We start from the raw sequence: 27,287 nt of genomic DNA on the forward strand, positions 1-27,287 counted from the left end.
TGTTGATCATGTGAACACTGTCAAATCATCACCTCGTGACATAAGAGCTACCCGTAATCTTCACACATTAAAATAGTTTATTTCTGTTTCCAGTCTGTAAGATTCTTAAAACAAAATAACATCAGCTTCAGTGCCTGTTTCACAATACAAAACAAAAACAACATAAAAAAGACACCATTTGCCGAATAAGTTATTTGTTCCTAAGAGTATCAAAAGTGCAAAATATTCACCTTCTTTTCAGGTCTGTCTTGAAAGTATAATCATCTTCCTTGACACACTGAACAGAGAGACTCAGCAGCTGCCAGGCTGCATTTCTTTTCGGGGGACACGGTCAGGTATTTGGATGTGAGCAGTGTTTCATTTGTCAAGTTGTTCTGCACCAGCTTTTCAGTAATTCCACTTAGGAAAAAACGTTTGAGTGTTTGCTCCTAATCCTTTGCCCCATATAACACAAACCACTTAAAACACAGTCAGATCCCACTTCTTTTTATATCAGGAAAAATGTATGTACTGAATGAGGAGGAAATCAACCCGTGATTTCAAAACCACAGCCAAATTTTCATGATTAGTCAGGGATGGCAGCAAGACTGTGGTGCCTCATGGGAGTTAGGGCAGGCTTGCTTACTGACACGTTGCTTAGTTGGAGCTGATGAACTTTACGTTACAGACTGTGCCACCAACACCTGGGCCTAATTTTTAAATGGGTGCCATATGTCTACAAAGGCTTGTTTCAGGTCAGTGACTGTCGCATCTGTTAAACATGAGACATAAACTGTATCAACCAGAAAAACCTACCTCTAACAACATCAGTGTTGTCGGTTCCAAGATACCCAAAGACCAAGAAGTTAACTTAAAGCCAAAATTGGGTCTGTTTGATTTACATATATGACAAAGAGAAACAGTACATTGGCTGAGCAAGATGGTGGCTCATACATTTGACACGGAAGTAAACAAATTCATGGAAAAAACATTCAGGAGGAAAGGCTTAGGTAGTCAAGAGTCAAGGTCAGTTTAAAATAAAAGCTTCTCAGTGTCCTCTTGGGGGACATTATCTACCAGTCCCCAAACAGATCGCTAGATGATTTTTTTTGGACTGAAATATTTCCTAGGAATGTTTTCATCATTATTGCTTTCCTTTTTTTGTGCAAATGAAAGGTGCAGCAGTCTGAACATGCTTTTAAATACAATTTTTGAAAATGAACAGATCTGGGGTGTTTTGGTTTTCAGAAATTAAGGTCAGGAATCCCATTAGTAGCAGAAACTAAAAAAAGAAAAACTTACCATTGAACCAAACCACTCCTCATATAAGCAACTTGGCCAGAGGAGATGCAGAAAATAATTTTGCATCACAGAGCCAAAAATGAATTCCTTGATCAGTCCCACCTGGGCCAGGTGCCATGCGATAGGGCAATCAAAAACACCCATTTGGAGAGGGTCATGTGGAAAAAATAAAGCCTGGCAGTGATTTCATTTTTTTTTTTTAAATAAAGCTATAGATTCCATGAACTACAAGAATTTCTGGACTCAATTTATTACTTGCCACTGTCACTCAATCCAAATGGCTTAGTTTAAAGCAATTATGATTAAAGAAAATAGCAGTTATTAATCTATTTTGTCCCGTCACTGATTTTGAGCCTTCACTTTACAAAAGGACAATTTGCTTTGACATTTGAACTCTTTGAGGTTGTCCAAACTCCAGGCAGTTTGCTCTAAAAAGAAAAGGAAAGCTCTCTAACTGACTGGTAGAATCCCGCCTGGAGTCCATGGTTCACTGGAACCCAGCAAGCTGGGGTGCTGACGACAGGTCTGATCCTGTTACTGGTGAAGCAGTTGTTGAGAGTGAAAACAATTAAGATGAGACATTGAAATATAGGCCAGAAGCTCCAAGTGAGCAAAACAGGAGTCTAGAACGTGTCTTGGCTCACTTGTCATGAAAGAGGACTTGAAGATACAGGACTGTTGGGGTAACAGGGTTCAATACAACTGCTGAGAAATTTCAAGTTCCTTGATACAAAGATGTGTCTGGTATTTTACTAAGGAGACACCACTGGAGCAAAGAGGTTCCTTGAACCTGACTCACACTGGGAGTAACGTGTCTTCAGTTGAACATCTACTGGCTTATGGCAGCTTATCTCTATGTTCTGAGAACACGATTACAAGTTATGGCTCCTAATGCCCATACCCTAGAACTGACAGAGGCAGAAAGGCATCTGAAAACATACAGGTAAATGGTTCAAGGTCATTACAGTACCTCTTGCCCTGAGGACCCCTCCGAGGACACTTTAATGCTTGGGGGGCAGCCGATGGGGTGCTCAGAGAGGTGCTGCCTCAGGCCCTGCCCAGCCTGCCCCTCTCTTGTCTTGGGAAGAAAACTGAACTGAAAGGCAGAGCCCCCACTCATCCTTAACCTTTAAAACTGTGGCTGACCAGCTGTTGTAGGGGAATGCCCCCCAAATATAGTTTTAGCTATTCACTACCAGAGAAATCATTAACGTAGGATTGCTTGGAACTAGGCCTCTTTCGAGATGCAGAGGCAGGGCCCAGAAGCTGAGGTGGGTTGTGCCAATGGAAGAGCAAGCGCTGGGGCAGAAGCACAGCCCCGGCCGGACGGGGGAGGCAGGTGACTGCCCAGCACACCTGGCTTGAGAGGCGCCCCCCACACCTCCACTGCAGGGCCCAGCAGAGAGATACAGAGATGGGACAGGGGAGGGTGGGGCGAGCACGTGGCAGAGACGACAAAGGAAGAGGGAAGGAACAGTCTGTTTTAAATAGTGTGGCATTCAAATGAGGAAAAAAAGAACGAAAGGAAAATATTCTGATCCAGGGAAGTCAAGGTGTGGTGTTTTTCACTCCTAGGATAGGACAGGACAAAGGAAAGATTCTTCTAGCCATTGTTCTGGAAGAATAATCTAAAATCTATACTCTGTCCATTGTGATGGTTTGAGTCCTGAAAAATACCTGTTCACAGGGGCCTGTTAAAAAGTCTGAAGAGTTCGAGTCTCTTTTTTGAAGCCCTGTCAGTCTAGGTCGGGCCATGACGGGATATAAAACCTCTGTAAGGAGCCTTCCAGCAGCCGTTCCATCCATAAGGACAGCTTGCTCAATTTTCCTTTGATGGGCCTGGGTCCGAGGCCAGAGGAAGACTTCCCTCGACACTCACCCAGATGGAGGGAGGAGTCAAAGTCACTGCATGGCCCCATGGCTTCCTCCTCTTCCACTGCTTTTTGGGGCTTGAAGAGACAGAAGTATTTCTTGTGGCCGTTTAGAGCCAGCACATAGCCCGTGTAGTCACGCTCCATGAAATGTTTGTCGTACTGGTTTGGGATTGGGGCCGCATCTTGAGCAAATTCTAGTAAGTATTCAAGCCATTCTCTGTGTTTATCTAGACTCAGGAAGGAAAAGTGTAGGCAGCTGCTCCTGGAGGAAGGACAGAATGAGGATTTAGGGTACTTCTGGGCACATTCAATCACAGGAACTTAAGAATCTCAGATTTCAAACAGGAAAAGGCTTTGTGTTGGGTAGGGTCTGGAGAAATGAAGGAGTTCTGCGGGGCCTGGAGGGTTTCTACAAGGTGGCAGCAGCCTCTCAGCCATTTCCAGTTCCCTGCTGGGGGTCAGTCCCTGCTGGGGGTCACTCTCAGTGTCGGGCTTCAGGAAAACACAGGAGCCAGAGAACAGTTTCCTGAAAGGGCTCAGGGGAGACTGAGTTCAAGCTCTTCTGTCCAGAACTGACAGTCAAGGGGAAGAAAGGTCCCTGCAGGATGGCTTGGATGGATCCTGGGGCTGGACAGGTAACAACCAACACCATGCTGCCTGGATAAAGCCTCTCCAGCCACCTCCACCCCCTCCCTGCCCCCGGCTCACCCAAGTGTGCCTGGTTGTCCCTCCTCCTTCCACACATTCCATCCTGCCCCCTCTCCGGTACACACAGGAACTCACCCAGTGAATGAGTAGACCTCCAGAGCAAATTTCTGCAGCAGGCTGGTCTTGGTGGAATTGGACAGGATGAGAACCACGTTCATGTGGCCTGGCCTCAGGCGTACCAAGTTACTGGTGTATGTTAAATCTGTGAGTTCTGTTACCTCCACAAAACCTTTTTTAGGAATCTTGCTGTGGAGAAATATTGAGGAATTAAGATCTTAGAGGACAGGGGAATGCCATTATTTTTAAAAGGAATAAGTGGAAGAAATTGCTATGTTCTAGCCAGACTAGGTACATTATTAACTATCCTTGAGCCTATATACAGGGGCAGGGCGGGACTGACCCCGATCTGGCTATCCCAGCCTACAAATAGCCTTCCAGGTATTACCACGCAGTTGGTGTAGAAGTGGCTTTAATACAGGATGAAGGCTGTCAACACAGCTATTTATCTCTGCTCCTGGCTCATGTAGCATCTGCCTGACATGCTTCTTTGCTTCCTGCCTTCATTATTAAACCCAAGATTGAGAAACTGAGGGTACCTAGGAGAAGATAACTAGACGTGTATCTAGATACCTCTACGGTCTTAGTCAACGCTCATCAGCAGCGTGTATGTGCTCAGTTGTGTTCAACTCTTTGTGACCCTAAGGACTGTAGCCTGCCAGGCTCCTCTGTCCATGAGATTTCCCAGGCAAGCATACTGGAGTGGGCTGCCATTTCCCCCTCCAGAGGATCTTCCTGACCCAGGGATCAAGTCCGAGTCTCCTGCACTGACAGGTGGATTATCTACCACTGAGCCACCTAGGAAGCTGTCATTAGCAGGGACTCTTCCCTAAATCCACATCACACACAAGGAGCGGAGCCAGAGTTCTTAGCTGTGCTAGACACTCGGCTCCTGCTTTATCAGCCTCTGCGGTCTGTGGAGCTGCTGCTGAGGAGGAGGGGCTGGCATCTGGTGAGAACAACCTGCTGGGCTCCTTGGTGAAGCTTGGCTCCGTCTTCCCTGTCTTCTCACGGGCTTCCTCTTTATCTGGAGGGCTGGACTCTCGCTCCTCATTTGAGTCACTGAAGAAAAAGAGATTTTACAGAAAAACAGCCAAGGAAGCGTAGGCCTCACCATTCAGATGCAGCACTGAGGAGCACGGTGGGGGGGGGGGGGGGTCCTTACCTGAAAGCTTGAACGATGACAGTGCCAAAGAGGATGAAGAGGGCAGAGAAAACCAGGGACAGAAGGGGCATCATTTCCCGCCTGAAATGAAGTTCACAAGCTCTGGTCAGCGCTACGGGCCGCTGTGACGCGTCAGTTAATGGTTTCAGGTTTCTCCTCTCTGGCTCAAAAAACTGCTACATGACCCCAAACCAAAAAGCTTTCACATCAATAACCATTTTCCAATTTCATACAAATAGAGGATTTTTTTGCGGTAGTGGTGAAAGTAGAGATTATTTTTCTCAGTGTTCTAATTCACAGATCACCTATTTAAAAAGTTTGACTTTGTGGCTGTGCTGAACGGATTCTGCAGAAGGAAATGACAAGACGGGTAACAAAGGATTTAAGCTGTGAACATGGAGGAACATTCTGACATCAAGGGTAATATGAGTTGACCAGAAAGTCTGTGGGATGACTTCTTTTATTTTCATGGTTTTTTTTTTTTTTGGTCAGACTAATTCAGATGTGGCCCAGAGGGGTACAGTAGGGAGAAGAAAGTTGACTTCTCTAAGAGCTCCTCTAGGTGTTCTGAAATTTTATTCACCTGCAGATACCCATCAAAGGCCTGCTGTTTTTCGGGAGCTGGGCTGGTGGCCAGGAAGCACAGACATGAGTGGGACGTGGTCTGTCCTCAGGAGCCCATGGTTTCATTGGGGAGGGGGTGGTGGGAGTGCCCTTGCCCTCTCTGATTAATTCACTGGTTCGTTTGTGTCTCGATTCACTTGACTACATGTGTGTCAGCCCTGTGCTGGGCACCAAGGTGTTCTGGTGAGGAGTGTGGTCCCAGGCTCTGCTATCTGGAAGGGAAGCTGGGGTGATCCTTTCTTTCCTAACCTATGGGAAAGGGTCAAACAGCAAATATTACAAAAGGTAAGTTACTGAAAGACAGAGGAAGGGGAATATTCGTTGAAAACATGGAAACACTCTTCCACCTGCCCAGATGGAGTCTACACTGAAATCAAAGAAGAGTGGACCTTTTTTCAAATGAAAAACAGCAGTCCTGGTAAGTAATAGCGAGAGCAGAAATTCAATCTGGCAATATTCCTACCAGTTGTTGTGAAATACGCTGTCCCAGGAGTCTGAGATGTAGTCAGAAGCAGAGTAGAGCCACCGAAGAAGAAAGATCTGTGGAAGGAGAAAAGGGGTCAGGACTGGACCCTGAGCCCCGGAGGGAGAAGGCCCCTATCCCCGACAGGGAACTGCAGCTCTGGGAGCTCGGGAGCCCTCCCCAGCGCCCACTCGCCTGGGCCGTGTGCTTACAGGGGCAAGTTCATCAGTCAAGTCGGGGAGCACAGCTTCCGACGACAGAAGAGCTGGGTCTTTCCGCAGTTGGTCCAGATAACCCAAAAGGATGAATTTATCACTCTCACTCCCGGTCCAGGGATCCTCCAGGGTTTTATATACCACCCGCCCTGCCGTGTTACGCCTTTCTAAGATAGACACCTGGGAGAAAAAGAGGCGAAAAACCATTAGAATTTTCAAGAGAATGGGAAATTACTGTTGGTTTTTTTTTTCCAGAGACGATGGAAAAAAGGATCTAGTGAAGCTCAAGCACAGATACGAATGAGTATACCATATCTGCAAGAGAGTTCCACTTTTCTGACAAAAGAAATTAGTTTTATGGTGACTTTTCAAAGTTAACTTTGTTAAAAGTTAAAGCTCTTTCTTCTCAATAGATTTTGTTCTGTAACTTCTAATTTTTTTTTTTAACGTTTATTTATTTGGCTCTGCTGGGTCTTAGTTGCAGCATGCGAACCCTTAGTTGTGGCTTGTGGGATCCAGTTCCCTGACCAGGGATCAAACCTGCCTCACTGCACTGGCTCAGGAGCACAGAGTCTTAGTCAGTGGACCACTAGTGAAGTCCCTGACTTAATGTTATAATAAAGCAAACCTTTGTTTTTTTCAGAGATTTCCCCATGAAAATCAGTTCAGTTGGTAAAGAATCTGCCTGCAATGCAGGAGAACCCGGTTCGATTCCTGGGTCGGGAAGATCCGCTGGCGAAGGGATAGGCTACCCACTCTAGTATCCTTGGGCTTCCCTTGTGGTTCAGTTGGTAAAGAATCTGCCTGCAATGTGGGTGACCTGGGTTCAAGCCCTGGTTTGGGAATATCCCCTGCAGAAGGGAAAGGCTACCCACTATAGTATTCTGGCCTAGAGAATACCATGGACTGTATAGCCCATGGGGTCACAAAGAGTCAGACATGACTGAGGGACTTTCACTTCCCATGATTACCAAGATGATGAAAATGACAAAGAATTTCATGCTTCTGTGGAGAGTGGAGACAAAGGAGGAAAGGAAGGGTAAGGTCAATTAGGATGAGATAAAGGAGGCAGAAGTACAGGAGGGAGACACTGAAAAGCATATTAATGGTTGCCTAAGGGAGATTCTACAAACTAGATACTGTAAGACTTGACCTGCACAGGGGAAAGACAGGTGAGAGGGACTGGGGATGCTCTTTAATCTTTACCCAGAGGAAAGATGCCTTTTGTGAAGGTCCAAGGTTGAAAAGTTAGGAGGTGAAATCAGCAGGGTAAAAGACTAGTTTAACAATGCTTTCATGGACTTCCCGACTCCCCTGGGGGTCCAGTGGCTAAGACTCTGTGTTTCCAATGCAGTGGGCACAAGTTTGATCCCTGGCTGGGGAACTAAGATCCCACATGCCACAGGCCAGGGCCAAAAAACAGGTCAAATGGTTTCCAAGCACTCAGGAATAAATAAACAAAACAGGCTTCAGAGATTTCTGGACTTCCCAGAATATATTCAAAACTCTTAAGGAAGGCGAACATGGAATTAAGTGCCACATGCTTGTGAAGGGCTTGGGACCAGGAGGGAACCCACGACTCACCGCTGATTTTCCTTGAAACGTGTCACTGTCTGGCAGTAAGGTGCTGGCAAATTCCTGCTGCCGATTGCTGTAGACATGCACAAACCTCACGGTGTCCTGTGTGTTTGCCAGGGCAAAGGACAGGAACGCCTCGAAGGGTTTGCTCAACTTGGTAGCCTCAACCGTCAGTAAAACCACACAGTACCTGCATGTCAACAAAAGATAAGACTAAGTAACTAAAGCCCGAGGCCATGAGTGCCTGAATGGCAAGTGAAGGTGAAGGAGAGGAGAAGTCATTCACAGAGAGCACCAGCACGTTTTAGAAACCAAAGCTGCATGAGGGTCACCAATGAGGTAAGATGTTCAAGGCATTAAGGACCTGCTTCTTTCTAAACTGCTGACGCTCTCCCCACATCAAACTTCACAACATTTGGAAATGCCCTTGAAGGCAAGTCACTGAACCGCCGATGCAGAAGGGCCTTGCAGCAGGCACCTGTTCTAATTCTTCCACTTCAGGCAGGGCTGGTTAACCCTATCTCAGGCCAGGGCCACTGGGCCTCATTCTGAAGGGCTTCCTATGCTGTGGTTCCAATGGCAAATTCATCTAATCATTCAAATCAGGCATTCTTTCTCCAAGATACTACTGAGCACTTACTAGATGATGCCGGTAAGACAAACAATGTTCTTGCCCTTATGTTCAGTCACTCAGTTATGTCTGACTCTGCGATTCCATGGACTGCAGCCCACCAGGCTCCTCTGTCCATGGGATTTCCCAGGCAAGATTACTGGAGTGGGTTGCCATTTCTTCCTCCAGGGGATCTTTCTGATCAAGGGATCAAACAGTGTCTCCTGCTTTGGCAGGCGAATTCTTCACTACTGAGCCACCTGGGAAGCCCCGTTCTTGCCCTTGTGGAACTTATATTCCAGTGGGGAGGACAGACAAAAAAACAGATAGATAGATAGGCAGGTAGATCATGACAAGTAGTGGTAAGTGTTAGGGGGAAAAAAAAAGTGAAAAAAAAAAGTGAAGGGCAAAGAGTGCAGGGTGGGTTGGGAGTCACGCTCCATCAGACAGGCTGGCCAGGGAAATGTCATCTGGGAAGGTGACGCTGGAGCAGAGACCTGAATGAGGTACCACAAGAGGGAGGGAGGTCAGAGAGCTCCAGGCTGAGAGCATTGCAAGTGCAAAGACCCAGAGACGGAGGGGGACTCGCTCCAATTCACAGTGTGAGGAGGACGATCACTGGCTGCTGCAGAGAACTCACCGAGGGTGTGAGAGTGGAGTGGAGGCAGAGGAGGGTTGCAGGCAAGAGGTGACACTGGCCTGGCTAGGGTGGCGGCGGAAGCAAAGGGGAGGAGTGTGTGGACTGGGATATTTTTTGAAGGCTGTATAAATAAGAATCCTCAAAGTCCAGGATCATCTTCCTTATATTTAATTAAATCTTAGTCTATACAGGAATCTGAAAAGTCTGGAAATATAGGGAATGTAACAGTATTTTAGTTGTATTTTCAAATAATGTGATCAAAATGGTTTCCTTTCATATCCAGACACCTTTCACAGATGAAACAGCCCTAAATTTAAAGGCTGCTGCTGCCACTGCTACGTCGCTTCAGTTGTGTCCAACTCTGTGCGACCCCATAGATGGCGGCCCACCAGGCTCCCCCGTCCCTGGGATTCTCCAGGCAAGAACAGTGGAGTGGGTTGACATTTCCTTCCCCAATTTAAAGGCACCAGCTCCTTAATCTGAAGTGTTTTCCCTGTCTTTCCAGACTTTTCAGATTTTCTGTATGAATGACGATGCCTCAGCCATGCCATGCCCAGCTAATTATTTTACCATTTCCTCAGCACCCTCACTGCCCTACCCTTACCTGGCTCCTCTCCTAGATCTGCAGAGGTCTGCCCTGTGTGGGACACTCTGGTAGCAACAGCAGCGTTCTCCCACTTCACACTGTTTCACCGAGCTTCACAGGCTCTCCCTGACACGTGGCAGAACCTACTCACGCTTCAGGGCTCAGCTGTCAGGGGAATCTTCTCTGGCACAGCCAATCATTTGGTCCTAAGGTGCCCTGGACTGACATACCCCTCTACTATCACAGCTGTTCATCTATGTTCATCTATTTGCAACGTGAAGCATAGATTCTGACTGTCCCGGGGTCAATGTTTAACTGCCTTTCAGTAACATGTGACATGATGAGCAGGGGCAAGGCCTTCAGTCCTTACTTCCTCTGTCGGTGAGACCGTTTCACAGGGCAGAGTTCATGGAACAACTTCTGGCTGGTGAGCCTGGCTGCCAACAGATACTTGTTTTGGGTGATAAAGTCATCAATGACCTGTCTCTTCATACCTCGGGCCTGGAGAAAAACCAAGAGACAGTTGATTCTTACTCAGTTTTCTCACTGAGAATGGGCTTGACTTACAGTTTAATAAAAATATGGCCGAGCCTGGCTAAAGCAATAAAACCAAGAAAGTCAGACCTGTTTGAACAAATAAACATGTGGTATTTTCCCAACAATGTGGGGCTGAAAGCAATGATGCAACTATTTCAGGTCAAAGGGAAAATCAAGTGCTCGGGGAACTTCTGTAGACTGCTTTATGCTGGCAGATTGAAAAAGTCAACAATTTTGAATTTTTAGGCAAATTTACTTCCATTCGAGATTTATAGTAAACTGAGTAATTAAAAATAAACTTCAAAGTAGCAATGTTATTGAGTATAAAAGATGGACTACAAAACCGTATGATGACCACTTTATTATTATTAATTTTCATATATTTCAAAGAGCTGAAATTATATATAGCAGGTTCTCTGACCACAATTAATCAAGACATCAACGTAAGATATGAACCAGAAAATTGCTTTATGCTTAGAAATTAAGAAACTCTGAGTAACTTATTGATCTGAGAAGAGAGCATATCAGATGAAAGAAAATGTTTTGAATTTGGAGTGATCAGTGAAAATATTATTTATCAAAACTTTGGGATGCAGATAAAGTAGTATTTGGAGGGTGTGTGTGCTCAGTTGCTCACTCCTGTTCAATTCTTTGCAGCTCGATGGACTGTAGTAGCCCATCTGGCTCCTCTGTTCAGTGGAATTTTCCAGGCAAGAATAGTGGAGTGGGTTGCCATTTCCTACTCCAGGGGACAACAGGGGCCTCCCTGGTGGTCTAGTAGTTAAGAACCTGCCTCCCAATACAGGGGACATGGGTTTGACCCCTGGTTGGGGCACTAAGATAGCACATGCTGTGGGGCAACTAAGCCCTTGGGGCCCATCAACTGAGCCATGTGCTGCAAACTACAGGGCCAATGTGCTCTGAGTCTGGGCACCACAGCGAAAAACTCCACCTGCCGCAATGAAGACCAAACAATAAAACAAATAAATATTAAAAAATGAATATAACAGCGAAGAAATTAATGAACTAGATATCCCTATCATGAAGTTACAAAAAAATACAAAAGTAGAAAGAAGGAAATAATAAAGAGGAAAATAGAAATGAATAAAGCAAAATAAAAATATAAGAACAAACCAACGTTCGTTTTTTGGAGCTAATAAAATTGACACACCTCTGGTAAAACCAGTCATGAAAATAAAGAGAGAAAGCACAGGTAACCATTACCAAGGATGATGTGGAGGAATCACTACCTATGTTGCCGAAACTAAAAAAACAGTGTACACAAATATATTATATATATATTTACATTTGAAAATTTAGGTGAAACAGAAAAATCTCTAGGAAAAATAAAACAATACTTGAAAGAAAGAGAAAATAGTTCTATAACCATTAAAGAAGATGAGTCAATAGTCAAAAATATTTCTTTAAACACAAATTCAGGCTGAGATGGCTTTGTAGGTGGTTTTAACCAGACTTTCAAGGAAGACAATCTAATCTTCTGTAAAGTCTTTCTGAGAAGGGAAGAAGGGAGGACACGTCCCATCTCATTTCATGATGCAAATATTCACATGTCCATCAACAGAAGCATGAATAAACCCATTCTCATGTGGCCAAACATGATACAGCAAATAAAACCAAATCATCTACAGCCAGGAGAAGCCACTGGTGCTTGCAGTGTTACACTAAGCCTCTCGCCATTGCAAGGACTCGGTTTATGTTAAGAGTGCATTTTTATATTCATAAAGAGCAAACTGGGGACTTTCCAGTGGTCCAGCAGTTAGGAATCCACCTGCCAATGCAGGGGACATGGGTTCAATTCCTGATGTGGGAAGATTCTACATGCCGTGGGTAACTGGGTCCCCACACCATAAGCAATGAAGCCTGTGTGCTCTAGAACCTGTGCTCTGCAACAAAAGAAGCCACCACAGTGAAGACACAGCGCAGCAGCCAAAAATGCATAAATGAAAATAAGTAAGATTATTGAAAATAAAAGAGCAAACTGGTAAAGCATCCACTGTTCTGGTAATTTTATTAATGTATCTGATTTATAATTTTCCCCAGGGAATAAGTAGATAACAATTCTCAAGGGTACATGCTATTACTGGAAAGCAATTTAGGAAATCTTATAGATTAATCTTGGATTGAGATGACCTTCCTTCCTCTCTTCCACAACTGCTGTTTGCTTGCTTCCTGACTCCCTCTCTTGGCTCCTGCTTGGCTGCCATCAGGCACCCCCTCTTTTTTATTTGCTGGTTGTTGTCCAGAGTTTCATCCTTGGCTCCCTCCTCTCCTTACATGACATACGATGCCTGGGAGATCACCTTCTGCCTTTCCTCAGATCTAGATCCCTGCCTCCTTAGGAAATCTAAGGAGGCACACGTCCCCTTAGATTTCCTAAAGGCAGTTCTTTCTTTCCTTTTTAACAATATTTATCTATTTATTTGGCTGCACTGGGTCTTAGCTGTGGCATGTGGGATCTTCTATCTTTGTTGCAGCATGCGGGATCTTTACTTTTGGCATGTGGGAACTAGTTCCCAGATCAGGGATCAGACCTTGGTGCCCTGCACTGGGAGAGCAAAGTCTTAGCCACTGGACTGCCAAGGAGCTCCCAGGCAGTTCTAATTCTTATGTCTACAACTGAACTCATTGTCTTCTTTTTAAGCCTGCTCTCTTTCCCTTACTATCCACTTTCCCTGTCTGGCTCCTTACCTTAGTCTCATACTCTCAGGCAACCTTCCTCCTTCACACGGCACCCAGAGTGCACCCTGCATCTAAGGCAGATACCTACTACAGTGGATGAAAACTGCCTTTAGGTCTTTCTCCTGCCTGACTCTGAGTATGATAAAGACTCAGGACAAAGACTAACTCTGGATGTCAGAGTTGTTCTGTATTTAGTACTCAGCAAGCAGGCAATAAATGTATTGAATGAATGAAATAAGGGATTTTTATAGAATATCTCTTTCTTTTCAGTCAAGCCTCTTATAAGAGAAAGTACCAAAGAGCTCTTGTTGATTTTTTAAAAGTAACATTAAAAAGTACGTGTTCATTATAGGGATTTCTGGAAACCCAAATATTGAAATAATATTCACTTTACAAACTGAGAGCAGTGTATTATAAACAGCATATACAATTTTGCATCCTGCTTGCATCATGTTATGAAAATTATCCCCATCATTAATTATTCTCAAATTGCCATCTGTCTACAATGCGGGAGACCCGGGTTCAATCCCTGGGTTGGGAAGATCCCCTGGAGAAGGAAATGGCAATCCACTCCAGTACTATTGCCTGGAAAATTCCATGGACAGAGGAGCCTGGTAGGCTACAGTCCATGGGGTCGCAAAGAGTCGGACATGACAGCGACTTCACTCACTCACTTAACTTTTATTTAAAATTTTTTTATTTATTCATTTATTTCGGCTGCATCAGATCTTGGTTGCCTCAAACAGGATTTTTTGTTGGGGTGCATGGACTCTAGTTGTGTCTCAATGGCTCCTGAGTACATAGGTTTAGTTGCTCTGCGGCATGTGGGATCTTAAGTTTTCTGAGCAGGGATCGAACCAGTGACCTTTGCATTACAAGACGAATTCTTAACCACTGGACTACCAAAGAAGTCCAAGCAAGCTGCCATTTTAAATGGCTATATAATAGTCCCCACTGGGGATGTGGGGCTTCCCAAGCGGCTTAGTGGTAAAGAATCTGCTTGTCAATGCAGAACAGCAGGAGACTGGGGTTCAATACCTGGGTCAAGAAGATCCCTGGAGAAGGACATGGCAACCCACTACAGTATTTTTTCCTGGAAAAATCTACAGGAAGAGGAGGCTGGCAGGCTACAGCCCATGGGGTTGCAGAGTCGGACACAACTGAATGACTGAGCATGCACATCTGAGAGGTATCAATAATTACCCTACCGTTGGATGTTTATATTTCCCCCTCATTTTTGGTATTATGAATGATATTTAACATCTCTGTATGTAATTCTTTGCTGAGTTCCTATTCCTTTAGGATAGAGTCCTAAAAGGTAATCTCATCTCCCTCAATTCTTTACTCAAGTGTCACCTTAATGAGGCCCTTCTTGGCTGGTCCACCTTAAAAATGTGAGCCCTTTCCCCTAATACCCTGAATTCCACTCCCGTTTTATTTTTCTCTTTAGCACACATCACTATATAATATACCATGAGAGAGTGTGTCATAATGAGTGTTGTCCCCACTAGCACCCAGGACAGGGAATTCTGCTGATTTGTTCAGGGCTGTACCCTCAGCACACAGAGCAGTGTTTGGCACACAGCAGGTACTCAGGAGTGCTGTTTTGCTAGGCAGTTGATATTTTATCACCCAAACACTTTTCTGAAAACTTCTTTTTTTTTCCCTGAGAATTTCTGAAGCTTCTTCCAGCAAGGCAAGGAAGAGAAGTGCCAGTTTCTCTGTACCTTCAACTCTATTGCATATTTTTACTTTAAAAATCGTTAACAATTTGATGAGAGAAGGAAATGTAAACTGCTTTTCTCTGGTTATTAGTGAGATTTACTTTTTTAAAGTGTTTATTGAGATCTCCTTGGTGATCCAGTGGCTGAGATTCCACATTCTGAAGGCAGATGGGCCTGGGTTTGATCCCTGGTCAGGGAATCTAGATCCCACACTAAAGTTGCAACTAAAGATCCTGCATGCTGCAATGAAGACCCACCACAACTGAATAAATAAATAAATACTTAAAAAAACAAAACAAAGTGTTTATTAGTAAGTTGAATCGTTTCTCAGGATTTGTTCATCTGCTTCACCCATTTTGGGGGGAAAATTTAAACTGGGATAAGAGTAACATGACATGAAATTAACCACTTTAGTGTATAACTCAGTGGCATTTTAGTACATTCAGAGTATTGTGTAACCCTCGCCTCTATCTAGTTGCAAATATTTTCATCATCCCAAAAGAAAACTCTGTACTCATTAAGTGGTTATTCTCAAGAAGTTTGGGGTTGATTTCTTTGATTAGAAGAAGCTCATTAGAAATGAAAGATAACAATTCCTTTTATATTGGTTGTAAATACTTCCCTTATTGTTTAATCAAAAAATTTAAGTCTTTCTATAAAAATGTAAAGCTTATACTCAAGTTATTAAGATTTTTCCAAAAAGATTTTTCCCAATACTTTTAGCCCTTTCCTATCTTAAGATCAGATAAATATTCACTGTATGTTCTTTGAGTTAGTGTATACATTTTTTTCTCAGTGATTTTAATGTATATATTTTGGAGCAAGATCAAATAACTTTTACTCACCTGCAAGATCACAGTACAATGAAAGTCTTTTTAAAAGCTCTCTTCACAATTCAACACCTACCCACTTTTGAATATTAAATTATAAAACTAAAAACTTCCAAGGGATTAATGGGATGAAATGAAAGAATATTTTTTTCTTATTCCTTTTAATTACTGTTCTATACTGAAGCCTTAAAATTATTTTTATAACTTGTTTTAGAATAAGATTATTGATTTTTTCAAATAGGAGCTTTTTAGAGGTCAAAGATGACTATTATTTATTGTTCTGTTTTTGTGGTTACAGAGTACATAAAATTACCATTTTAACCATTTTCAAGTGTATGATTCTGTGGCATTAACCATTCACGCTGCTCTGCAACCATCATCTGCCAGCCATCTCCAGAACTTTTTCGCCTTCCCAAAGTGAAATCATGCCCTTGACACACTAAGTCCCTATTTCTTCTTCCTCCAGCTTCTGGCCACTGCCATTCTACTTTCCGTCAAAAGATTACCTTTGTAAGCAGAATAGTACCAGATCAAATATTTTAAAACACTCATTTTTAAACTCTATGACTTTAAGAATTCCCTTCTGTGAAGGAAACAGTCACCCATTAGATTGAGAGCTGCTGGAGAAGTATCCTCAGTATTTAGTATACTGTCTGACATACAACAGACAGGTCTGAGATTTTTGAAAGCTTTATTTATTTAGGCTGCACCACAAGGCATGTGGGATCTTAGTTCCCTGACTAGGCGTCAGACCTGTGCCCCCTGCAGCAGAAACTCAGAGTCTTAACCACTGGACTGCCAGGGAAGTCCCTGAAGGAAGAGATTAAAACTAGTTTCTTCTCCTCTCCTACTCTGCTCCATTTTGCTATTTGTGTATGACACCTTGAGAGAAAATGGGAGGGCCATCTTGAAACACGGCGACACCCACGTACCTGGATAACATCTGCAGGCTTGTGGATGTGTTCTTTAAAGATCAGGATGGTGGGGGTATAGACATTGACGCTGTATTGCCTTGTCATCTCTTCTGCCCCTCTCAAACCGACATACACATATCCAAATGACAAGTAATCTTTGTGTGCGAAAGCAGTCAACTGTTAGGGAGTGACAGAGAAGAAGGAATGAACTTGGCGGCACCGCATCTAGATCAAGTGTGACCCGTCCTCACCCGTGGGTGGAGACGAATGCAGCTCACGTGGGCCCACTCAGGCTGCAACGCCCTTGTACTCTTGTAGGAATTCTAAGGTCCTTTAGGCGCCAAAACCACACCAACAAAGCTGAATAACAACTGACTCTGTTTTTCAGATAGAGCAAGATATTCATCTTACTGAGATCTGTACTGGGGGTGAGAGGTTTGAGGAATTACCTGTGCCCCAACTACTGTTTATTTTTTTAAACTGGAGTATAACTGCTTCATAATGTTGTTAGCTGTACAACAAGGTGAATCAGCTATACGCATACATACATCCTCTCCTTCTTTGACGTCCCTCCACCTCCCCCACCCCCAATCCCACTCCTCTAGGTCATCACAGAGCATCAAGCTGAGTTCCCTGTGCTGTATAGCAAGTTCCCACAAGCCACCTATTTTATACATGGTGGTGTATTTATCTCAGACCTAATCTCCCAATTCATCTCTCTCCCCCCTTCCCCCGCTATGCCCACCCATCCATTCGCTATGTCTGCATCTCTATTCCTGCCCTGGAACTAGGTTCATCTGTACCATTTTTCTAGAGTCCACACATATGCTATATATTTGTTTTTCTCTTTCTGACTTACTTCACTCTGTATGACAGACTCTAGGTCCATCCATGTCTCTACAACCTGTACCCCAAGGGCGTAAGATGGCAGTGACCATGCCATTGATTAAGCACTTTCCTCTCCTGTCTCCCGTCACAGTGATAACCAGAGGCGTGCAAGTGCAGTACAGAGTATCATTCAGAGAGCAGGTTTGGAATCAGGCTTCAAAGGAGTCGATATTCAACCCACTGCAGGGAGACCGTGGGCAGGTTACACAACCATATAAACTTCAGTATTCTGGTCTATAAAATAGGGATCACAATCTGTACTGTTGGGTTCTTCTGAAGATTAAATGCTATTGTGTGTGTGGAAAGTGCTAGGCCCTCAACGTACAGTGCTTGAAGGCAAATTGCTGGTCTTCAAACATTTCTCATGGGGTTAGCTATTACTTATAAAAAGGAAAATCACAGAAATAAGAGGAAACACCTAAAGTACCTTGTAGAGCAGTGGTATAGTGGGCATTTGGTCAAACAGGAGGACACGTGGTTTATTCTCTTGCTGCCAGCCAGAGAGGAACCTGACATAATTTTTGCTTGTAACCTTGAATTGAAAAGAGGATGTCAGTTGCAACATTTAATTCTTAACAATTATAATCCAGTCAGGAGATAAACAGAATCAAATAAGGGTAAAAGACTGTTTTGTAAAAAATAAAAAATGCAGGCAACTAATCTTTTTGCCTTCATTTAACTAAAATTAATTAAATATTAATTTTAACATAAATATTGATTTCATATTTTCATGTGATCCAACTCATACAGACTGAAATCATAATCTTTCTGAAATTATTACTGACCATATCATAAAAAAATTGAGCTTTTGAAGCTGGTTTGCTTAGTTATAGATGACTTTTTAGTTTATTTTAAGACAATGAAATAATTGCTCTTTCAAAATGACTTAAGTAAAAATAAGTGGGCCCACCCCACCTATATATTACATAATTTCATTCATTGCCATCTGAATTGCTACTTAAAAAAAAACTTTTAAATTACAGTATAACTTCTTTCCAATGTTGTGTTAGTCTGAATCAATACTTATGTGCTTCCCTGTTTATGCCTTAAAATAATCCTGAGAAAACAAAAACATGAGTAAATTACTTTCTAGAAAATTTTTATCATAGGTCAAAATTTATCTTTCAACTGTGCTCCCAGAGTGATCTATATAGAATTTCAATCTGATCATTTCACTCCACTGCTCAGCCTCTTTCAATGGCTCTATCACCTGCAGGCCAAGCCTCTCTAAAGGAGACTCTCATGGTGAGATTCCCCTGCTCCTTCCCCACTAACTGCTTTAGCCTGTCCTCTCCCACTCACTAATGACTATTTCATACAAAACAGGCTATCTCATGTTCCAGACTCTGCCTGCCTGGAACTCATTCCTTACTTCACTTTCCTCACCCAGCAAACTCAGTACAGGGGTCACTTCTGCCAGGAAGCCTTTCTCAAGTCTCTAGGATGGACACTCTGTATATAGGATGGAAACAGTCACCCATTAGATTGGGAGCTTCTTGAGAAGTATCCTCAGTACTTAGCATAGTGCCCAACACACAACAGGTATTTGGAAAGGTCTGAGGACCTACCAACACAGCCTGTCACAGTTTTAGGAGGCTACAGTGCACTCTGACAATTTCAAGCTAACTCCAATAAATGTTTCTTTTGTGGGAAATGATCCTGGTGGGACAGACTGTATAGAAATAGGATGGAAACAGCTGGGTGTTTAACTCTTCTTGGTATTATTAAATCAAAAATCAGTTTTTAAAAAAAAACTTATTTATTTTTTAATTGAAGGATAATTGCTAGACAAAATTTTGTTGTTTTCTGCCAAACATCAACATGAATCAGCCACAGGTATACATATGAATCATTTTCAAGTAAAGCAAAATAAGAATCCTGTTCTAACCTAAGAAACTGAGGGAAAAATGCTTCTTAAATATAAAAATCACAGTTCCGCTTGCGTGAACTCCTTGTGCCTAGTTTCTCCAGCTCAGTCTTTTGTTTGTGAAATTTATTCATACTGTTGCATCATACGTGCTTTGAAAGTTCCAAAAATGACATCGGATTTCATGGAATCTAGTGCTTTCCATAGCTAGGATCCTTAAATATATAACCAAATAGAACTTAATTTGAATACTCTCTTAAGAAAAGTATCTTCAAATGAACAAATGCATGTAGCTGGAAAGAAACTCTTCATCCTATGCTGTGATCTAACTTTTTGTTGAGAAAATAAGACGCACTCTCACTTTAGGCTCAGGTTCCTATGACAGGAAGGGAAGGGAAGCTTTCCTGGTGGCTCAGGCGGTAAAGAGTCTGCCTGCGATGCGGGAGACCTGGGTTCTATCCCTGGGTCAGAAAGATCCCAAGGAGAAGGAAATGCCAATCCACTCCAGTATTCTTGCCTGGGGATCCCATGGACGGAGGAGCCAGGCAGACTGTATAGCCCATGGGTTCGCGAAGAGTAGGACACGACTAAGGGACTTCCTATGACAGCATCAGTCTTCCCAGTGGTTGTAACAGGGATAATCCTTTCAGTCTCTCTACTTCACCTATTTCAATTTTCAGCCTCTAGCAGACTTCATTTAAATGATTTAGTCTGAGCAATTAATTAACATGTGTCTTGTCCTGCTCAAAATGAAACTCAGGTCTGAGGATGACCGTGGATTGAGTTCAGAGCAGCCAGCAATCCTAGGTGCTCTTAAACTACTTCTAAGCCACATACTTACTTTCTCCACCAAGTTCCCTGGAAGCAGACTCTCTACAAACTGCCGCAGGTTCTCACTGACAACTGCGTTGTGGAAGAAGGAGATCTTCCCATTTATGATTCCTAGGATCGAGGGTGTGCTGTGTGCTCCCAGGTGATGGGCCAGGCGTCGCTCATACCCAGCGTGGACCACGCCAATTCCTACGCCTGAAAAACACAAAAGACCTTCATGAAGGCCTTTTATGCCCCCGTGGCAGGTGAAAAAGTGTTGCTAAGTAATTTTCTGGTGTGAAACTGAAATCCTGACTTAGTAGGAGGGGATATCTTTCTCGACAGACTGTCTAGCATTCCTTCACTGTTGGAATTCTAAATTGGTTCAATTTTTCTGCAAAGCCATCTGGCAATGTTTAAGAAGAGCTACAAATCTTTTTATCTTGTAGTCTGTTGTTTCTAATTTGGGGAGTAGATCAAGAAGAAATACTTCAAAAGAAAAGAACAACCTGTCCACAATGGTCCTATTCATAAAGGAAACCATCTGTAAACAATTCAAGGGCTCATCAACTTGGCAATGATTGAAAAAACCCTAGGGTTTGTTGATAAGCTAGAATCAGTCTTCTCACTCTTCAGAGCATGTCTCCCTTTTATTTTATAGAGATGTTATACAGATTCTCAAAGAGAGAGATTAGGAAAAAATCATTAGGCCCTATCCCATATAACTTCTGTTAATATGTTGGTATCTGTTTGTATCTTTTCTTATACAAATAAGTGTGTATGCGTGTTTGTCTACACATAAAATAAAATGGGATCATCTGATACCTATTTCACTTAGTGTTTGACTAACTTTCCTTGTCTTTCATTCAAACAGTATATTTGGAGGGCTAGATCCTTTGCTAAACATTGGAGATACATTAAATGTTAATAGCCACTAAATATTCTTTTTTCCCTGGGATGTCTAACAGACTTCTAAGTTTCAAAAACAAACCCCTCATCTTCTTTCTCAAACCTGATCCACCCAGGTTTTCACCATTTCCATCGATGGTGGTTCCTTCCCGTTACTCAGGACTTTTGTCTTAAGGGTCATCTTTGACTCCTCTCATCTCTCACACCCCACATCCAGTCTGTCAGCAAGCCCAGTGGGTTCTGTCTTCAAAATACAGTGGGAATTCAACTGTTTTTCTCCACTTGCACTGTACCCTGTCTCTCAGTCATCTTTCTCTCTCTCTCCCAAGCTGCTGTAATAACATCCTCAACGGTGTCTTGTTTCTCCTTGTCCCCCCACACTTTCTGTCCTCAGTGTGGTGGCCAGATGGTCCCTTCTAAAACATAAACAACAGATCATGTCATTCCTCTTTCCAAATTTGGCACAGACTCCTCATTTCACTCAGAATAAAAGTCAGTCTTCACCAAGGCTGACAAGACCCTCTGTGATTTGGCCATTGGCCCCCTTCCTCTCCCACTCCTCATGATCCCTTACTCCAGCCCCTAGTATCCCTGCTCTTCTTGAAACACACTGGCAGGTTCCTGCCTTTGGCTTCAGCGCTGGCTGGTCCTCCTGCCTGGAGGGCGCAACTCTGGACATCCGAGTAGCTGACTCCTTCACCAACTGCAAGTCCTTCTCAATGAGGCCGAGCAGCTCCCAGGATGAAAACTGCTCTCCCCACATGCAGGATCCCCTTCAGCCTACTTGGCATGTCTTGAGCCCTTTCCAAGTTAGGCAGCATGCCTACAGCTTTAAACAGTTATCACTGTTCACACCAGCAAACCCTGAGCGGTAAGTATTGTCATCTTCATGGATGAGCAAGCTGGCACTTGGAGACGCTGAGGAAACCTTCCTGGAATCACAGTGTAAAGCAGGACCAAAATTTGAACCCTAGTTCAAAGCTGACCTGCAGCTGACCACAAAGCCTGGTTCCTTCCTGTTCCCAGTAGGTTCTACCACTAGGTTCTGAATGCTGGAGGGATCAAATTCTTAGAGATGGACTCACCACCAATGACCTTACCAGGGACTGCTATATAGGCCAGAAGCCACCATATTACACTGATTCTGGAGACTATGTCTTTCCAGTAACTATTCAGAGGGGCTCCCTACCAGACTTTGGGACTAGAATCAGTAATCAGAACGGTGGCTGGTGGGCCCACAATCAGGACAGGAGATGCAGGTCTTGGGAGAGCAAAGGAAACTGAAGAGATCTTTTGAGACTGCTGTTTACCCTGCTCTCCCCTCCGATATTCTTGAAGCTCATCCCCTGCAGGATGCCTGCTCAGTGAGATCTTCCTCTTCTGCTGGAATTTTTTTTTGGCTGCATCGTGAAGCATGTGGGATCTTAGTCTCCCAACTAGGAATCAAATCCATGTTCCCTGCAGTGGAAGCAAGGAGTTTTAACCATTGGACCACCAGAGAAGTCTTACTGCTTCCTGATTTAAAACTGAAGACTCTCACCCTGGCATTCCCTGGAGCCCAGCCTTTTTTTTTTTTTTAATCATACTCTACCAACCAGCTGACAGACTGTATCTTTTCTTTGTTTCTTTGTGTCTCTTCACTAGAATATAAGCTCTATGAATGTAGGGGCTTGGGGCATTTTGTTTACTGCTTTATAATCCTTAGTATCTGGAATAGTTCCTGCCACTTAGTAGTCATTCAATTTTCTAAAAACAAGTACATGAATGAAGTATTCAAAGTCAGAACCAGACTCAAATCCCAGCTCTGCTACCCATTAGGTGTGCAATCTTAGGCAAGTCATTTAATGTCTCTGAGCCTCAGTTTCCTTATTTGAATAATGAAGATAAACTGTTGTGAGGATTAAATGATACACTGGGTTGGCCAAACAGTTCACTTTGGTTTTTCTACCAGATGTTATGAGAAACCCAAACAAACTTTTTGGTTAAGGCAATATAAAAAAGAACCTAGCCCAGAGCCTGGGATATTGCAGGTACCTAATTAATTATAACTATTATTATCAGGTATTATTTCATCTAGACCATGTGAAGTCTGATCTACAGACTGTCTCTCATGTGAGTGGAATTATAACCTCCACAAAACTCTCATACATGGAGTGGGATGAACCATGCCACACTCTCACTCTTTATGTCATCTTCCCCACAGCGTTCCTATACTCCCATCAATATAGCTTTTTTCTGGTTAAAACAGAATACAAGTGATCAGCTTCATCTCTCTTACTTAAAATTACCACTGAGTTCTTGGAATTACCTACATCACCTTCATTGTAGCCTTTCTCAGCCTATAAAGGCTATTTCTTTGGATCATTTCTACAAAGCACTTTGATTCTTAATAATATCATCCCATTTCTAAATTCTGGAAGAATGCTATTTCTTTCCTATAGATTAATTATCACATAAATTAGAATAGAATAAAGAATGATACACATTTGATAGTTAAAGTTGTGGCATTATTCCTCCTGAAAAGATATTTAAGAATATAACAGGAATTCCAAAATTCTCTGAAGTCCAGACCCTAATCCTTCCCTTGCTCCCCATCCAAGCTGGGAAGGAAGAGTCAGAAAAGTCGGCAGCACTGTTTTCTCCCTGAGATTCAGGCTGGGAAATGACTGTGATGACTGGTGGTGACTTAGCATCTCTGAATCACAGTGCACAACACGGTTTTTATGACTCCTCCTCTTGCCTTCAAACTCTCTATACTCCAAAGCTCTGGGTTCATAAAGCAAGCTCAGCTGGGCCGACAAAAGTACAGCTCATCTATTCTTATCTTGAGTCAGCATAACCTGGCTGGATGACAAGGACACACCAGTCTCTAGACAAATCTGAGTTGCAAATTTAAAAGAAAGGCAAAGCGGATGCGACTTTTTTTCAGAACCATTTGGTTTTTCTATGGATTGATGTTTCTGGCTAATCTGTAGATCCTGGGGAATTAAAATATAAATACTCTCTCCTCTTTTTGAGTTTGTAAGACAGTGTTTTTTTCCGTAAAGTACTAAAGATCTCTACTTTGAGGCATCAAATTATATTTGCTTTTATTATGCCATCTTAAATATGTATCCTATCTTTAAGGGAAATTCTCTCATCTCCCTCTCTCTTGCATACAGATATTCATCTTTCAACTTTTCCATATGCCTAAAGGGATGGTACAGAGCCAACTGGAAGAACACGACACTGTCAAATCTGGCTAAATAGAAGTCTGTCAATAAACTACTAAGATGAAAAATGATGCGAAATAACAAAAAATCAAGAACATGGAGTTTCAGTAGGAGAAAATAAAACACTTTACCAGTATCTGAGCAGAACCTTTTCCTACACAAAAGAAGTTGTCATACACTTGGCTATTTTTAGGAATAACTCCTTGAAAGAGAGAAATTATCTGATTTCAAGACACCAACCTCCTTGATACCCTGGTAACTGCTGGCACCTCCCAGGGGGCACTGTGTACGCCGCGGTGATTCAGGTCTGTCTCTTACGTGCGCTTCCTGGGGTAAGGACTAGGTTTTACTTATTTCTGAGCAGTGCAGCACAGTGGTTAAGAGTGAACTCTGGGGTTAGACTTTTGGGTCCATACCTTAACAGTGTGGGTTATGAACAGTGTGACCTCACTTGTTCCTTAACCTTCCTGAGCCTCACTTTCCTCATTTGTAAAACAAGCATAGTCATAGTCTTTCTTTCATTGGGTTACTCTGGGAATAAAGACAATCCAAAGTATTTAGCACAATGCAAAATAAGTAAAATGCTAAAAAACAAAACAAGCAAACAAAAAGACTTATTAGTGTAATATAGTACTTGGTCCATTAAGAAAACAGTTTTTTTCTTTTTTCGCTGTGCCATGTGGCTTGCAGGATTTTAGTTCCCTGGCCAGGGATTGAACCTGGGCCTTGGCAGTGAAAGTGCCAAGCCCTAACCACTGAATCACCAGGGAATTCCTAAGACAAATGTCTTAAATGAGAACATGGAATGAATTCCTTATCATTTTCTACTTACTCCTATAGTACCGTACTATTCTGTACTTGCACGTGTGAGGCTGCTGTGAATTTCCTGAGTATGTTTTCTCTTCCCAGTAAGAGTAAGATCCTCAAGGTCAAGGGCAGAGCTTACTATTTCTGGGCCTTCCTCCACAGCATGGCTGTCTATAAACGTGTCTGCTTTTGCACACTAGTTATTACCAAACGACACGACTGTAGATTCCACCTAAATAGCTACAACAGTTCTGCTCTGGGTGGAACTGTTTCATTTCCTTCATTTACTGCAATTCAGGCATTTTATGTTATTTTGAGATAATGTCCAGGCTTTCCTAGATCACAATTAATCTTTAGGACTGTCTGCTTTTTCTGTCAACTCGGAATAGAAACATTTTCTGCAGTAACTGTCTTAAAGGATAACACTGCCTTGCTTGGACAGGGAGTGGCCATGGATATTGTCAGATCTCATCTCAATATAATCCAACTGTAACCAAGTGGAACTTGAGTGTTAGGAATCTGCAACGAATCTGAATGTTCCAAAAAGGAAAACTAAACCCATCTAATACATTTAGTCAAAACCCGCTTTCTAGGGGACCTGGGAGGTGAAGTGCGGGAACAGATTAAATACTCTTAAACATTACTTCTATGAATCCAAATCCATCTTCTTCCATCCTTGTCATTTTGAGTCCCACTTATTAGGATTATTTGCTGTTCAGTTGCTAAGTCATGTCTGACTCTTTGCGACCCATGGACTACAGCACACTGTCCTCCACTATCTCCTGACGTTTGCTCAAACTCATGTCCATTGAGTCAGTGATGCTATCTAACCATCTTATCCTCTGCCACCCCCTTTTTCTTTTGCCTTCAATCTTTCCCCACATTAGGGTCTTTTCAAATGAGCTGGCTCTTCACATCAGGTGGCCAAAGTATTGGAGCTTCAGTTTTACCATCAAGCCTTCAATGAATATTCAGGGTTGATTTCTTTCAGAACTGACTCATTTGATCTCTAAGCTATCCAAGGGACTCTCAGGAGTCTTCTCCAGTATCACAATTCAAAAGCATCAATTCTTTGGTGCTCAGCCTTCTTTATGTTTCAACTCTCACATCCGTACATGACTACTGGAAAAACTATAGCTTTTGACTATACGGACCTTTGTTGGCAAAGTGATGTCTCTGCTTTTTAATATGCTGTCTAGGTTTGTTGTAGCCTTCCTTTCAAGAAGCAAGTGTTTTTTAATTTCATGATTTAAAATTTTCTAATTTTTAATTTAGGATTATAGAGCACAACAATCCCAAAGGATGGCAAGACCTTCAATCATCACAGATTTAAGGACCCTGAAAAGCAGTAGAGCATCATGTTCACCGCATGGATTACAGAGCCAGTCTCCCTGGGTTTGAATCCTAGCTCTGCCACGTACCAACTGTGGGACCTTGGAAGACGTACCAAAATGAGCCGAGTCGCTATAAAAGAGAGATGACAACGGCACTCTCCTCAAAGAGTTGTTTATGAGTTGACACTTACATTAGTGCTTGGCATACGGTAATAATACAAGCTATTGGGACAGTCATTTCCTAGGCAGGTTGATAAGAAGTCTAGGGGTCCCCAAGGGGAGAGGGGTCTGGAATTCTCAAGGAGGAAGAAAGGACAAACTTTTTTGTCCCTCTACATTTCTTAGGATTATATAACAATAAAGTATCCTGCTTGAGGACTGCCTCTGGAAAAAAACTTTCTGGCTAATCCTATTATCTTAAAATGTAAATTATGGGAGTAGGTCTAGTAAGGTCCTTACAACCTCCAGACATTCTTTTGATTCACTGTAATAACTAATTAGAGAGTATATAATTCTATTGCCAACACTGGCAAGGGGGTACTCTTTCCGCCCGCTTCTGATGCCTATGCCAGAAGCTTTCTCTATCTCCTTTATACTTTAATAAAACTTTATTACACAAAGCTCTGAGCGATCAAGCCTCGTCTCTGGCACTGGATTGAATTCTCCTCCAGAGGCCAAGAATCCTGGTGTCTTTTTGTGAAACAATCTTTCACTATGATTATTATATTACTATTATTATTATGCTTACGTTATTATATTCTTAGTGCCATGTCATCACACTTGGTAGTCCAAACCACAATCATTACTCAGAACAACTTCTCCCAATTCAATTCTTCCCTGTATCCTCTGCCCACCCAGTAGCTCAAGTGAGAATGCAGAGTCCATTTTGACCCCCTCTCTTTTCCTCAGTTCTTACATTCAAATGGTCCCCAGGTGCCAGGTCCTCCTATGATC

General features: G+C 42.8%; 1 protein-coding gene, 1 long non-coding RNA gene and 1 other non-coding gene across 6 annotated transcripts in view; 1 reads left to right on the plus strand and 2 right to left on the minus strand.

The window, feature by feature from the left end:
* Positions 1-59: 59 nt before the first annotated feature.
* The window catches only part of DNAJC16 (DnaJ heat shock protein family (Hsp40) member C16), a 39,681-nt gene continuing 12,453 nt past the window's right edge, over positions 60-27,287 (minus strand). For all 3 annotated transcript variants that reach the window (XM_069545960.1, XM_069545959.1, XM_069545962.1), the window contains 11 exons: positions 20,103-20,287; positions 17,822-17,926; positions 16,525-16,683; positions 10,172-10,302; positions 7,972-8,155; positions 6,385-6,567; positions 6,173-6,249; positions 5,086-5,166; positions 4,884-4,982; positions 3,939-4,109; positions 60-3,417 (listed from right to left, as the gene is read on the minus strand). In XM_069545960.1, the coding sequence (XP_069402061.1) occupies positions 3,018-3,417; positions 3,939-4,109; positions 4,884-4,982; positions 5,086-5,166; positions 6,173-6,249; positions 6,385-6,567; positions 7,972-8,155; positions 10,172-10,302; positions 16,525-16,683; positions 17,822-17,926; positions 20,103-20,287 (1,775 nt within the window). In that variant the 3' untranslated portion in view covers positions 60-3,017. The remainder of the gene's footprint in view (positions 3,418-3,938; positions 4,110-4,883; positions 4,983-5,085; positions 5,167-6,172; positions 6,250-6,384; positions 6,568-7,971; positions 8,156-10,171; positions 10,303-16,524; positions 16,684-17,821; positions 17,927-20,102; positions 20,288-27,287) is intronic.
* On the plus strand, positions 8,142-26,953 carry LOC138416590 (uncharacterized). 2 transcript variants are annotated; one of them, XR_011247756.1, is made up of 3 exons: positions 8,142-8,304; positions 24,142-24,524; positions 26,275-26,953. It is a non-coding gene; the product is annotated as an uncharacterized lncRNA (long non-coding RNA). The 2 variants fall into 2 exon arrangements; XR_011247758.1 differs by having other exon boundaries at positions 8,144-8,304; positions 24,142-24,497.
* On the minus strand, positions 24,891-24,962 carry TRNAE-UUC (transfer RNA glutamic acid (anticodon UUC)). Its single transcript has one exon. It is a non-coding gene; the product is annotated as a tRNA-Glu (tRNA).

The sequence above is a fragment of the Ovis canadensis genome, chromosome 12 (assembly GCF_042477335.2).
Source record: "Ovis canadensis isolate MfBH-ARS-UI-01 breed Bighorn chromosome 12, ARS-UI_OviCan_v2, whole genome shotgun sequence".
Taxonomy (NCBI): Eukaryota; Metazoa; Chordata; class Mammalia; order Artiodactyla; family Bovidae; genus Ovis; species Ovis canadensis.